The 14,413-nt window shown below is 35.6% G+C and overlaps 1 protein-coding gene across 1 annotated transcript in view; it reads left to right on the forward strand.

Moving 5' to 3' along the window:
• LOC107753306 (tumor necrosis factor receptor superfamily member 16-like) overlaps nucleotides 1-7,758 on the forward strand; it is a 36,188-nt gene extending 28,430 nt beyond the window's left edge. The window contains exons 4-6 of the mRNA XM_016569438.1: nucleotides 4,163-4,439; nucleotides 5,112-5,272; nucleotides 6,116-7,758. Coding sequence (XP_016424924.1) covers nucleotides 4,163-4,439; nucleotides 5,112-5,272; nucleotides 6,116-6,444 — 767 coding nt within the window. The 3' untranslated portion in view covers nucleotides 6,445-7,758. The remainder of the gene's footprint in view (nucleotides 1-4,162; nucleotides 4,440-5,111; nucleotides 5,273-6,115) is intronic.
• The last annotated feature ends 6,655 nt before the right edge of the window (nucleotides 7,759-14,413 follow it).

The raw sequence follows: 14,413 nt of genomic DNA on the forward strand, positions 1-14,413 counted from the left end.
GAGAGCAGCTTGGAAGAGAGGGGCGGGGTCAGCAGAGCTCATTAACATTTAAAGGAAAATGCTACAAAACTGCGTGACCTGAAAAGAGCAGTTTTTGACAGGGTAAAAAAGGTGTTTTTTACACTACCATTGAGAAATTTTAACCAAACTATGTTACAGAGTTTTCATTAAGACCCTAAAGAATCATATCAACTTGTGGAAAATGGACATCCTATGACCCTTTAAGGTCAGTGATTTGAACAAAATCATAAAAATCCCACATTCTTACACTGAAAGAGGGACCTGAAACTAGAGACCAGTATATTAAAGAGACTGTAAAAATCACAATCACTTTCTTCATAGGGAAATAAATTTTCTTCAAAGGGAAAATATTTTGAACAATAATTCATAAACCGTTAAAGACAGACCTACTGTGAGCTATGAAGTTGCTAACTGACGGTATTCACTTTTACTGAAGCCATCAGTCTGCATTATTTTGTCGTATTAGTTAAATAACCATGTTTAACAGTGCAGATCCTAGTGAGAAACTACATTACCTGTGATTATGCAGAGAAATCTCAACCAATCATATAATTCAAACAAGCAAATCGCACCAAAAGAACATTTTAGCCCATCCACCCATTCCCGTGAAGCACTGCGAATGAATGACGGAATTGAGTTAGGCTTCTTATAACCTCTCATATATTTGAGAGTGTGTGTATGTAATGAACGACTTCACCCTAGCCTGGAAGAGTGTGTATAGACAATTTTCAAGAATACATTTGTCTTTCTGTGGACTGAATAAAGTCTATGCTTCATATAGAATCAGAATCAGAATCAGAATCAGAAGAGCTTTATTACCAAGTATGTTTACACACACAAGGAATTTGACTTGACGACAGGAGCTTCCAGTGTAGAAGAAAGTACAAACATAGTGCAGACATACATGATAGTGCAGACATACATAGGAATAACACAGTAGGGATGTAATATAACACTAATATAATAAAAAAAAGAAAAATTGAATAATGTACTATATAAAAAATGTTGTCTGGGATGTGCTGCTTAATGTTAAGGAGTTCGTCTCTGGTAAAACTTATAGAAGAAGAATGACAAAACACAGAAGAAACAAACAAAAACAATAGAAGAATCGCGGAGCTCAGCGTCCTTGCTGCCATATAGAGAGATATAATAATATAACTCTTTCCGTTTGTGCTGTTTTTACAGCAAAACTCATCAATGCCATTATTTTCATTCTTGAAGGGAACATTTTGCCTGTAAGGTGATTAGATTTGGTGACTAAATGTTGGGATGTTGCCTTGAATGTGAGAACATGGTGGCTTGGTGCTTTTCATCTGGTGTGCATCACATTTGAAGTAAGTGGTTTACCATCAGGTTTAGGTTTCCTGAAGAACTTCTAAGGAAGTTGAGTCACAGTATAAATTAACATTGGACATTTTGCAACCCGTTACAATGTCCATATGGGGCATGTTGTCACATTTCCCTTTTTCACACACACACACACACACACACGTCTGGTCAGCTATCCTTGTGGGGACTCTCCATAGGCGTAATGGTTCTTATACTCTACAGACCGTATATTCTATTGCCCTACACCAACCCTACCCCTAAACCTACCCCTCACAGGAAACTTTCTGCATTTTTAGATTTTCAAAAAACTTCATTATGTGTGATTTATTAGCTTGTTTACCCGTGGGGACCTCAATTTAGGTCCCCACCGTGACACGAGTCCCCATGAGTCTGTGTGTATTCAGGTTTAAGTCCCCACCAGAATAGAAAAACAGGTACACACACACACACACAAAGTATATATTGTCTTAATGAAATAAGACCATTTAATTGTACTAAACATGTGAAATTTATGTGGAAAAAAAATAATAAAATACTTTGAACCTCAAGTGAATTTACACATAAAAAATGAGAGAAAGCTAAAAAGTGTTAGGTTGTGCCCCATTCTCCCCTACACACTAATTTTCCTTCAAGGTCTATGGACCCCCTGAAGTAGCCTTGGCCACCTCCAGGCCAACCCACGTATAAAACTTTAGTTCCGCCACTGCACACCAGTAGAGCACTGAGTTCTCTTTCACACTTCAGTAGACACAAACACAAAAATTGTGTCAAAATGCCCAGTTTTGGCGAGTGACCTTGTCTTAAATGTCTTATATAACCAATGTCCTAAATAACTGTAAAGAGTTGGGAGAAAATCGAATGTGTTTCAGGTCCACGCCATCTGCATCAGGTTTAAAAGACACTTTTAAATTGAAAACCTGTCACTGATGTAAATCAAAGAACAAAAGAAAAAGAGAAATCACTTACTGCTCTGCTTGCTGATTAACATTTGTAGCTTAAATAAAGATTCATCTATATTCCATTTATAGTTTATGCCTATACAATCTATAGTTTATGTGAAGATTTCTTTCTTTCTTATTTATTTATTTATTGCTTCAAATCAAAGTTTGCAGAGTTTGCAATATTGTGATTCACCTCATAGCTGGTTGGTTGGTTCTTAATAAAGACCTTTTAAAGATTCCTATGGAAAAAATGAAAGGGAAAATACTTCTGGAACACTATGGCAACTGCATACTGCCGCATTTTAAATATTAACACGTTAAATATCATCTTAGCAACATCCTGGCTACCACCAACAACACGTGGTAGTGACATTTGGGTAAGAACACCCACATTCATTCACATTCATTAATCACAATTTCTGTCTAAATTGATTGTAAAAATTACTATGTAAATTGTCACATTCCTGCAACAATACTGTTTCAGAAATTTGCTCTGCTTTTGTTTAATGAATGAGGTAAATTATTAAGCGTGCCACAAAACTGGCTCACATGTCCAAAATTCCCTCCAGAATGTTCCATGCTGCAGTACTTTGATCAATAAATCCATACTCAACATTCCCTGGAGCATGGCCCTTCCCCAAACCAAACCCCCAATGACCCCCCCATCCCCCTACAGCCAGAATATCTGATGATCTTCAATGTGTCTGTCCATCTGTCTATGGTATAACTTACACCACCCATTCACACACACACACACACACACGCACGCGCGCAGTAGCCCGGGGAGATGCCAGTCCTACTTGGGCCGAACTTCTACCTCTCCAATCTAATCACAGTCTCCTGCACTAGCTGAGTGTCCATTAGGTTTAACTCAGGACAAAGCCTGTTTATTACGGCCCCCAATTGAATCAAAGATAATCAAATCAAAAGAATCATTTTTTAGATTGCCAGCGAACAGAGTTCACAGGGTCAAGAACAAAGCAGTCTCAGTTCTAATGTGCTTTTACTCAATTTTACAATATTCTCTGGGCTGTTTTGTGTCTTTTTATTTTGGGATTGTTTTAGAAACTTATGACTAGACCTAAATGGAATCTGGTAATGTTTTCAACACTTTTTTCTACACTCTTTTAGTAGAAAACAGAAAATCAAAGTATCTAAAATATTTAGTAATCAATCACGTCGCCAATTCTGTGGAAATGAGCTTTTTGTGCATACAGATTCCATATCAAGGTCTGTTACTGTTATAACTAACTTGCCAAAAAAATTAAAATCTGTCATCACCCTCATGTCATTCCAAACCTGTATAATTTTTTTTCTGTATGACGTTCTGTGGAATTTTGTAGAATATTTCAACTGTTTGCATCCATACAATAAAAGTCAATGGGGTCAACACTTTTTTTCCCACAATATCTTTTTTTGTGCATACATGTTTGGAACAATATGAGGATGAGTAAATAAGGAACTTAAACACAACTGGCCTTATTCAAGCAGAAAGAGTTTGTGTGCAAACTGTTAATTTTTATTGTATTGAACTTCAACTATCAATTCAATACCACAGTTTACATAAAAGTGGTTTTATGAATGATTTGCATGAAAATTCTTAATGCAACAGTTGCAATGAGAATTTCTTTGTAAATCATTTCTGAAACCAGTTTTATTTAAATTGTTTAAAAAAAGTAAGCAATTCCCGTAGAAATTTGTTCTGCTTGTGTTTCATGAATGGTTATGTGGCTCCTTTTAAATAACAACTGCATGATTTGTTATGCGTTTTTAACTTGCTTTAGAAATCTCTCATGCCAATTCACATCAGCTTTTAAGCAACTAACAGATTTTGCATCTTTTTCTTTGTCTTTGTCTCTTTTCTCCAATAGATGTAGATCCTCCTAACACCTCAAGATTTCCTTATTCTCCTCTTCCATACGTTACACCTTCTCTTCCTCCTTTTTTTTCTCCCTCTTATTCTTCTTCTCCTGCTCCATCAGTTGTCTCGTATACAGACAAGTCTCCTCCTGACAGTCCTATGGAGAGCGTGACCACGGCTGACCCTGGGCTGAAGAGACTTGTGCTGAGCGAAAACCTCATTCCCATCTACACCTCCATACTGGCTGCAGTGCTGTTGGGCCTGGTGGCCTTCATCATCTTTAAACGGTGAGGAGGACTGGAATTATTCTCTCCCCAAGCTGTTTTCATCTCCGCTTACAGTACAGCTATGTAGGCTTTAGTTCATCTATTTTTATAAAGTAAGGAAAAAATGCTTCTAGGCTGTTCTTCCATCTGATCCATCACGAGCACATTGTTTATTATGTGGAGTAAAACAGAGACACTGACCTCAGATCAGATTAAAAAACATTTATTAATTTCATTTCTGATTTGATGAAGCACATTCAAGGCCTTAAGCAAATCTAGCAATATAATAATCAAGGCAGCAAATGCAAATATGAAAAATAATAACTACATGTTTTTGCAGACTGATAACAAGATAAAAATTAAAATAAGGAAGATAGTTTTCTGAGCAGACATAGATGGAGGTTGTGGGGGAAAGGGGTCATAAACTATTAACACACACAGCTGTGGGGTGTAGACCCGCTTTGGTTCCTTCAGAGTATGAACATCCTGGTGCTTTGAAATCATTGTTTGTTTGAGTGGTCCAATATCTCCATTTCTGGCTCAGCCAGTGGGGTGTTTGGGTGGGACAAGCTTGTCTGAACAATGGCAGGGGGCGGAAGAGTGGTGTAGAAATGTCACACTTCAATTTTAGGTTAGAAATTAATACTGATTGTGATAATAAAAGCTTCTGATGTTCGCTTTGATATCTTTCAGGTGGAACAGTTGTAAGCAGAACAAGCAAGGAGGCAATAACAGAGCGTGCAGTGCAAACCCCAGTCAGACCCCTTCTCCTGAGGGAGAGAAACTCCACAGTGACAGTGGTATCTCAGTGGACAGTCAGAGCTTACAGGAGGGCCAGGGGCCTCTACATACAGGTACAGACCCTTATATATATATATATATATATATATATATATATATAACAGATATGATGATCTTGGTGTACTTGCTATGCAAGCTGCTGTTGTTACTGCTGCTGACCTTATTGCATATGCATTTGTAGGAGTTTCCCTTTCAGACCCCAAATTTATGGGAGGAAAATATTTAAATAAATAATACAATGTGATTTAGAAAGGTTTGCCGAAGTCAATTGTCTTGAGGATGTCTTTACCAATTTTGAGCTTCACATGGCTGCGATAGATGCGAATTTGCTCTGCTCTTGGTAGTTTGCGTTGATCATTATGGAAATTAGCCTGGGTTGTCTGTGTTCTTTAATTTGCTCATTGATAGTAGATTGCCCACAAAAACTTTCCACTCCTTTTGGCACTTTTATGGGATTTACGATCTCACGCTAATTTGCCCTGTTTAGTAAATCTGGCTCTTAGACAGGTGGAGCTGGGGGAGGTGGAGGGTTTCAGAGGAACTCTGTGGGATCAGCTTACAGCAAATACTGAACCAGACTATTTCAATATTGAGCAAGCAAGCTTGTTTACTGCAATGCAACAGTTTGATTGTTTATTTGTAAATTATTTAAAAAATATATATAAATAAATAAGAACTTTTAAGCTACAATCTAAGTTGTACAGTTGTTAAAATCAAATTTTAGGTTAAACCTATCAGGCTGCACTGTCTACATGACAGTTACATGACAGAATTACATATTTAGCATGCATTTGTGTGGTTTGCATGGTGGTTATGTCTATATAATTTCTACGATTATATCACTACTATAACTGCTACCACTACTACAAACAAAAAATGTATTCTTTTTGTTTTAGTGGTCAAGATATATGGAGGTTCGGCCCTGTCGATGCCCTTACAGACACGGGAGGAGGTTGAGAAATTGCTAAATCGTACATGTGAAGGGGAGGAGTCAGGAGCCAATGAGGAAACTGATTGGTGCAGCCTGGCAGGGCTACTTGGATACAAAGAAGAGCACATTGCTAATTTCAAGCAGGAAGAGAGGCCCATCCAGGCCCTTCTGTCTCATTGGGCGAGTCAGGATTCGGCTAACATTGATGCACTTTTCACAGCACTGAAGAAGATCAATAGGGAGGACATCGTGCAGAGCATCACAGTTAAACCAACTGCTACATCTACCGTATGAGAAAACAACAGCTTGCAAACACACACATGCTCCCATGCTGTAGATGCCGAAATAAACACCTTACATTGCCTTCAGCATACTTCGATGTTGATGTATCACCTGTGAAGTTGATGTATCACTATATCCTTAACTTTAGGCTGTAGACTGAAGTGGCGTTTCCCTTTACCCTTGATTATGGCCAAACTGTGTTCAACGAATGCACAATTTAGTAAATATAGTTTGCATGTTCCTTTAATTTGAGAAAAGCCATACGGGCTTGAACATGGATATTCATGTCTTTCCTGAAGAGAATTCACCATAAAAGACTCATCAAATCAAAATCATTCATTTTATATTTAACACATTTCAGCATCACGACTATACAAACTACACACCACATCCAGCTTTAGCCTACAGATTATTCCTCCTTAGTATAAGTTTAAATGTTTTTATTTATTTTTTTTAGCATTCTTTAATTCCATTTTTCTGCCTCTATACAGGAACCTCTATGTAACATCCATAATGCATATGCTTGATATGTCAAATATGGCCAGTTCAGTCATTGTCTATGCATTGAGTGTACCATTACCACAAACCATATCCACTGATTATATCCTGTCAGAGTTTGACCTCTGACCTCACTTGTACACAGTAGATGTTGTGCTCCTGTGCTTTAAATACAACCAGATACAGTATGAGAAGAATCAGTCATAGAAAAATGAATGAGAAATCACTACGCTCTATATGAAGACTGTAGAAATTGTGAAAATTGACAGTTTTTCTGTGTCATGTGAGCTAAAGAAGCTAGATTTATGCTGCCACTATTGTCAGATTTTTTGCTTAATTTGATTGTAAACTAAACCTTGAGCCCTGATTTACTACTTGTTATTGTCAGTTATTAGGGAGAGGGACATTCTCATTATAGAGAGCATTGGATTGGACAAAAAAATTGTGTAGCACTCAATATTTTCTGTGGTTTAAATATGAATATTTGAATGTCAGCTTAGAAGTATACTGGCATATAGATAAACTCAAAGCTATCATGGGTCTATAAAATGACTCTGACATGAGTAATCAACTGCATTTCTTGGTTAACCAGGTCTAGTATTTTCCATATCTTATCATTTGTTGTGCCAGTAACAGAGAGATTAAGAGAGTTTTTTTTTTTTTTTGCTGAGCGATGCAATGGTGAAGAAAAGAAACATCAGAGAAGTGTCAAACTACACTGAAAAACATTATAATTTGGATCGACTTAAAAAAACAACAACTCTAATTTGTTACAGCCAAATTTATTTATGGTTTGGTTCGAACTTTACATTTTGAATTACTGTTGATCATCACACAAAAACATTTATGCAAAGTTAAAATATTATTTATATCATACCATTTTTAAACAATATATTTTCTTTATACATAAGCCAAAATGTTACTTAATGTAGGTCAAAATATAAATTTCTGCCTTTTTACAACTTATTTCCTTCAGTAAATAAAGTGTATAATAATTCTTAAGGTAAACTAGATTTTTGCAGTTTATTTGCCCATGGGTGGTTGTTTATTGGCCAAACCCCAAATATCTACCATTCTAGTCTTGTGCTCAAATTTTGAGAAAAATTATAGCAAAAATTGTAATTGATGTATAATTTTTGCCCAAGTTTGTTCGGAACCCTAAACCTAGTGCAATCGTATTAGTGAGGGTCCTAAAAAGACACCACTGATGTATGTTTATTACGTTGTCTTTATCAGTGTTCTGTCTAAATCTGGGCAGGTGACTCAAAACATTCTAGATGGATTTAATGAGCAGGAGGTTTTGTCATCCTGGTGGTCTGGCTGGCTGAAAGATGATAGCAATTTCCTTTTTTTAGTTTTTTCACTTTTTTTCTTTATTACAGCGGTAATGTGACACTGGTCACTACCTGGCTCAGGTCATCACCATGACAAAAGCGCTTGGCCATGCAGTCTGTGACCCAGATAGAAAAATGTTAAAGACACAAGACACAATATCCGCTCATTAACACACACCAAAGAAGCAAGCATCCCCATAAGATTAACCGATGACTGATATGAATGTTTAGGGTGATTAAAAGCGACTCTTTTGAAGGCATAATTCAGGGTTCCCACGGTCATGGAAAACCTGGATATATCAGAGAAGTTTAGGGATGATTGGACATTCAATGGTCAAAAAGTTTGGGAACACTGAAGGACATAGAAACTAGGAGAACATCTCAAAGAATATAAATATTTTCTGCTTATTGTTATGTTAGACTCTAAGATTCAGCAGCATATGGATATACCAAAAAACTGAAGCGATCCAATGAAACAATTTGTGCAACTGATATATTTGGTTTAAATACTGTCATTGGTATAGGATAGAGTTGTCTTTAGATGACAGGACGAAATCAATTCAAAAGAAATCTCCAGGGCTTTATAATGTCTCAGGGTTTGTGTGGAGATTTGCCCATCTGTCACTGTTCCATATTATTTCTATGTTGTCTATATCAGTGGCCTTATAATGGAGTGTTATAATGGAGGATGCAGGAAGCACTAGCTGATCTTCTGAACTTCTCCAGCACAGACATTTGAACTCAATTTTTTTTACAAGGATGGGAGATGGTCAGAGATGGGAGAAATGTTTGATGTACTTATGCAAAAGATATGAAACAACATTAAAATTCTCTAGCTGCATGATTGTCAGTATTCATAGATTCTTGTGATGTTCATTCAGTTTGAAAAGCGATGCAGCAGCATACATTATTAATATCTCTGAATATTACGGTCAGCCTAAATACTGAGGAAAGAATGTTTTCAACTTTTTGGCCATACATTTTTTGGAAAAATGCAAACACGCTGTAATTTGTATCTTTAAATGAAGGCATTCTCCATTTCTGGATGTGATTTTGGTAAAACTTTATAATAATTTTCATTTATAAATCATTAACAAACATTACATAATGCTTAACAGATCATTAGTTAATATATATTCACATATGAGATAATGTCCTTGTTAATGTTTACTAATGAACTTACTAAACATTACCTAATGATTAACATATGATTATTTAATGTAAACTGAAATGCTTACAAATGTCAGTAAACTTTCAGTTCATATGATCTTCATTCGTTGGTCTTTGTTTGTTGTTTAGACCTCTATTTACACATCTTAACAAATAATCTATTAATTATTTGTTCATGTTTTGCAGTACCCAATCTAAAGTGGAAACTATTCATCATTTGCAAATGTTTATAAATGTTTACTAATCATTAATACCTTTATGAGCAGTCATCTTAATGGCAAAAAGTGTCCCGAAAGACCTGAATTGACCCTATTGGCACATCTTTACTAATCATTTATTAATCATTTGTTCATGTTTTTGCAGTAGCCAATGTAAAGATGAAACTGAATCATTTGTACATTTTTATAAACAATTACTAATCATTTAGTATCTTTACGGGTATTGGACTTTTAGATAATGTAACAGGGTTTGTGTAAAGGGTGGCTGGTTAAGTTTAGCTAAATGCTTGCTAAAGACATAACAGATTGTAATTTTGGTGCAAAAATTTTTTTTATTGCCTCAACACTCATATTAGTATACTGCTCTTCAGTATATCATTAAAACAGGATATTCCTTGAATCATAAATAAACAGGGGAAAACAAATCATTTAAAAAAAAAAAGAAACTACTTGTTCATTTATCAAAACAATACAATATGAACAGATTGAACCGTGCTCCCTTATAATAATCAAATTGACCCCTGTACACTGTTGACCCTTTAACCAACCCTTAAACCTACCCAAACCACCAAACCTGTCCCTAACCTTACCCATATCACACCTCAATAGCAGCAGAAGTGTTGTGCATTAACACAAGCTTTTAATCATTGCATAACATCTGTTAAAATCATGTGTAGATTTCCAATAAGTGCTTGATCTGAACATATATGAACTGATGATCCATTAAGCATTATATAATGTTTGTTAATGATTTATTAATGAAAGTTATTATAAAGTGTCACCGTGATTTTTTTAATGATTTTTGTTTTTCTACATGATTAGAGTGTAGCACTTACAAAGTATAATATACATTTTGTATAACAAATTCCTGAGATTAATATCAGGTCTTTTTTCAGTATGTACATACTTTCGCTCTGTTTGTGATAACTGCTTTTGTTTTGTGTTTATAGCCTGAAAGGCTTATGGTATTGTAGGGCAATATCAGACAATCCTGCAACCATAAACCCAAAGTCACATGATTTGCCACTGTTCTTCAAACTTTATACCCTTTTGCCATTTTTTTCTTGTATAAAATCCTTTTGATTATTTGACAAACGTGCCATTTTGGTTTCAATTTATCTGTAGAATATTTTTTGTGGTGTTACACAATATCACAGTGCATATCTCTGAGATGGATGTCTCTGACAATCACACATGCTCAGTTGTTGGACATGGAGTTGATCGGAAACCCGTAATACCCAGAGACTGAATCTTGCACTTGGTAGAGGAGCTTTGTGAGATGAGTATGAGGAGCATGAGATGGTGAGCAGATGTTTTGTTGGGTTTATTTGGACACAGGTTCTGCAGGAAGAAACAATACTGAATGTTACATGTATTTACTGTTATGTACACTGTATCATATAAATGTGAATGTATTACTAGAATTAAAGTAGGTTTAATGCAGGTACTATTACAAATAAGAAATAATAAACTAAATAAGTTTGCAACTGGATATTTGTCTGATGTTTTTTTCACAAATACATAAACACACACACACACACACACACACATACTGGTTTCCATGTTTTATGGGGACATTCCATAGATGTAATTTTATACAGTACAAACTGTATTTTCTATCCCTAAACCTACCCCTCACACAAAACTTTCTGCATTTTTAGATTTTCACAAAACTTCATTCTGTATGATTTATTTTTAAGCTTGTTTCCTTATGGGCAAGGGCGTAAATTTCGTCTAACAGAAGGGGGGACAATAAACATAAAATTTCTCAAGAGTAATTTTTGAAGGGGACACAAATAATACAGCCAAAATTGTAATTGTAAGGATAGATAAGTGTACACAGCATGTGTACATAGAAAGGAGACCGTGTTTAAGGTTAATAGGTTCACCACGTTTTCATATTATAATTCTTTAATTATTTTGCGTCCTCCACATAGTATTTTAGGTTTCGTCTGGGATTGAGGACATCTCTTATTTAGATATTCAACTGCAGCAAGCCCACATCTGCCACTTAACATCATATTGAGCAAAACCCAACACATCGGTAGATCTACAATATTAGCCTAATATCAGTTCACACACAGGCTTACCGCCGTGTTAGTTGTAGTGGGTGACTTACTATCCAACAATCTACGGTATTAAACAAGCTACCAAACAAGCTAGGTAACCTTATAATCGCTCATGGAAAAATACATCGGATATCATCATTTTTTTGTCATGACTAATTTATTAATGATCCAGCATCATCGGTATTAAAGAGAAAGAATCACTTCATCCGATGTTTAAAGTGAGTGGTCCTGATGACAACTATTGGATGTGGTTTGGATGACAACTATTGAAAATACACAAGTCACTCTTATGGCACTTTTCCACTGCATGGTACGGCTCGGTACGGTTCACTTATTACTGTACTACATATCACTATAAAATGTTGCTGTGAAGTAGCTACTGTATGCACATACTGTAGATGTTTACATACCGGTACCGTAGCTCTTTACTCTGTCACAATTCCTTTCAAATGGTACACGGTACAGCTGTTTCATGCTCATGTGGTTGAAGGTTCATGAGATGCACCTTTGTGCTATTTTAGAGAACTGACTGATCATTGGTTGAGCTAACGCTTTACTTTCCCCTTCATTAGTGAAATTCAAGATTCACCTGCACAATTCATCAATTCAAGACACATTTACCAAAAAAGTCTAATAGAAATGTGTAGAAAATATAACTTAGGAAACAGCAGATAATTGTAATGTACCAAAGCATTTCAATTTGTTCAAAAGCATGAAAAACTGATCTGCACAAGGGACTAGATGATGTGGAGTTTGAACAAATTTTTAGAATTTTGATCTGAGAAATACCAAGCACTTGACTGAAAACGCTAATTTAAATAAACATTTGTTTAAAATATATTGTCCAAAATATGGATGAATCACACTGCAGTGGTTTGATCATGCTGTACGTTTAGACATATCAGATCACTGTGGGCTCATAAGGATTTATTTTGAAAATAAATCACTAAATTTAAGATGAAATCTGATGAATCATACTGATGTTTCAGGTCTCCTAATACTATTTGACCTGTAGTTCTTACAACTGCACAAACGTCTCTGAGGATTTTGGGTATCAGGAAAAGCGTTGACACAATGGATGTCTTATTCCCCCTGTGATGTTCAGTTCTGGGTCAATAAGCAAACTATCACTGAAGCCAGCATTCCTCTGTGTGTGTGTGTGTGTACCTGGTGTTCCATATGTTATGAGGACCAAATGTAATAGTAATACCAGTAATATTTTAACTTGTGAGGAAATTTGTTTTGTTCCCCATGAGGAAACAAGCTTATATATCATAAAAATACAGTGAAAATACAGTTTGTACAGTATAAAAATCATTACAACTATCGAATGTCCCCATAAAACATGGAAACCGATGTGTTTGTGTGTGTGTGTGTGTGTGTACCTATGCCTATGAAATACCAAAATAATTACATTTGAACAGACAGATATTTCCACCTCCACTATTTTTGAGCGTTTTCTGTACAATGGTTTGCTCTGCACCACTATTATTATTATTATTATTTTTGTTGTTGTTGTAAACTTCTGTTATTTTGCTTTAACCTAATACAGACACCCATCCTTTAATGGCACAAAACAAACTTGGCTTTACACATCAGTCAAACACCCTGTGTCCCAATGTTCAAACTATCCATGCTAAATAGTATGTGAGATTGGAATAAGTGAGTCCCAAAGCATAGTTTTTTGAAAAGAGTATGCCAAATTATTAGGCTAATATTGCTCACAATCCATTGTGCTTTGGTGAAGGATTCGGTTCAGAACTACAAACATGTTCGATGTGCGTAACAGACGGTTAAGTGACGTTTCAATACAGGGGTTTAAGTTACTAATAATCAATATTTAACAGTGACACGGTGCATGTAACTATGAGACAGAGAGCTCTGTTAAAGATGCAGTTCTATGATGTCATAGTGAAGTATGTTCCAAAGCCTACTTTCCACTACACACTCAAAATTGTGTACTTTTTCTTCACCAAAAGAGTACATACTTTAAGGGCATAGTGTAAGTAGGCACACTGGAAACCAGCAACAGTCTACTCTTGTCTAAATGGGAGGTTCTTGGCCACAGAATAAACTGCAATGCAGACCAGATTCTATGCTGATAGTCCAACATGATCTCATGAGAATTCGTATGTATTTTACGTAAAATGTGGTTCTACAAAACGTACATTTACTTACCTTTTCACAGACACTGAAACGTACAACACTGACGTATTAACGTCATTAACAGTGTTATTAACATTAACATTAACGTATTAACAGCATCTAAACGTCCAATACTGATGTACTGACAACACCTAAAATGTAAATTATTTACGCATGAACAACTTTACAGACTTACAAATGAATCCATATGAATATTGAAATTGTGTTTATTAAATTAAGTTTATTCATTTACTTAACATGAAATGATAATTTTGTTGTTCTGTGATTTCTGCTGCCAACTTGTTTTGAAGATTACATAATGTTAAACAAGACTACACTTTAAACTAGGGCTGGACGATATGGCCAAAATTGATATCACGATATATTTCTTAATTTCGGTCGGTACGATATAATTCCGATATCGATATGAACACTATTTATCTGAAATAGAAATCTTTTGTAACATTATAAATGCCTTTATCATCACTTTTGATCAATTTTAAGCATCCTTGCTAAATAAAAGTATAATTTCTATAATTTCTTTCCC

The sequence above is a fragment of the Sinocyclocheilus rhinocerous genome, unplaced genomic scaffold (assembly GCF_001515625.1).
Source record: "Sinocyclocheilus rhinocerous isolate Xijiao unplaced genomic scaffold, SAMN03320098_v1.1 scaffold1763, whole genome shotgun sequence".
Taxonomy (NCBI): Eukaryota; Metazoa; Chordata; class Actinopteri; order Cypriniformes; family Cyprinidae; genus Sinocyclocheilus; species Sinocyclocheilus rhinocerous.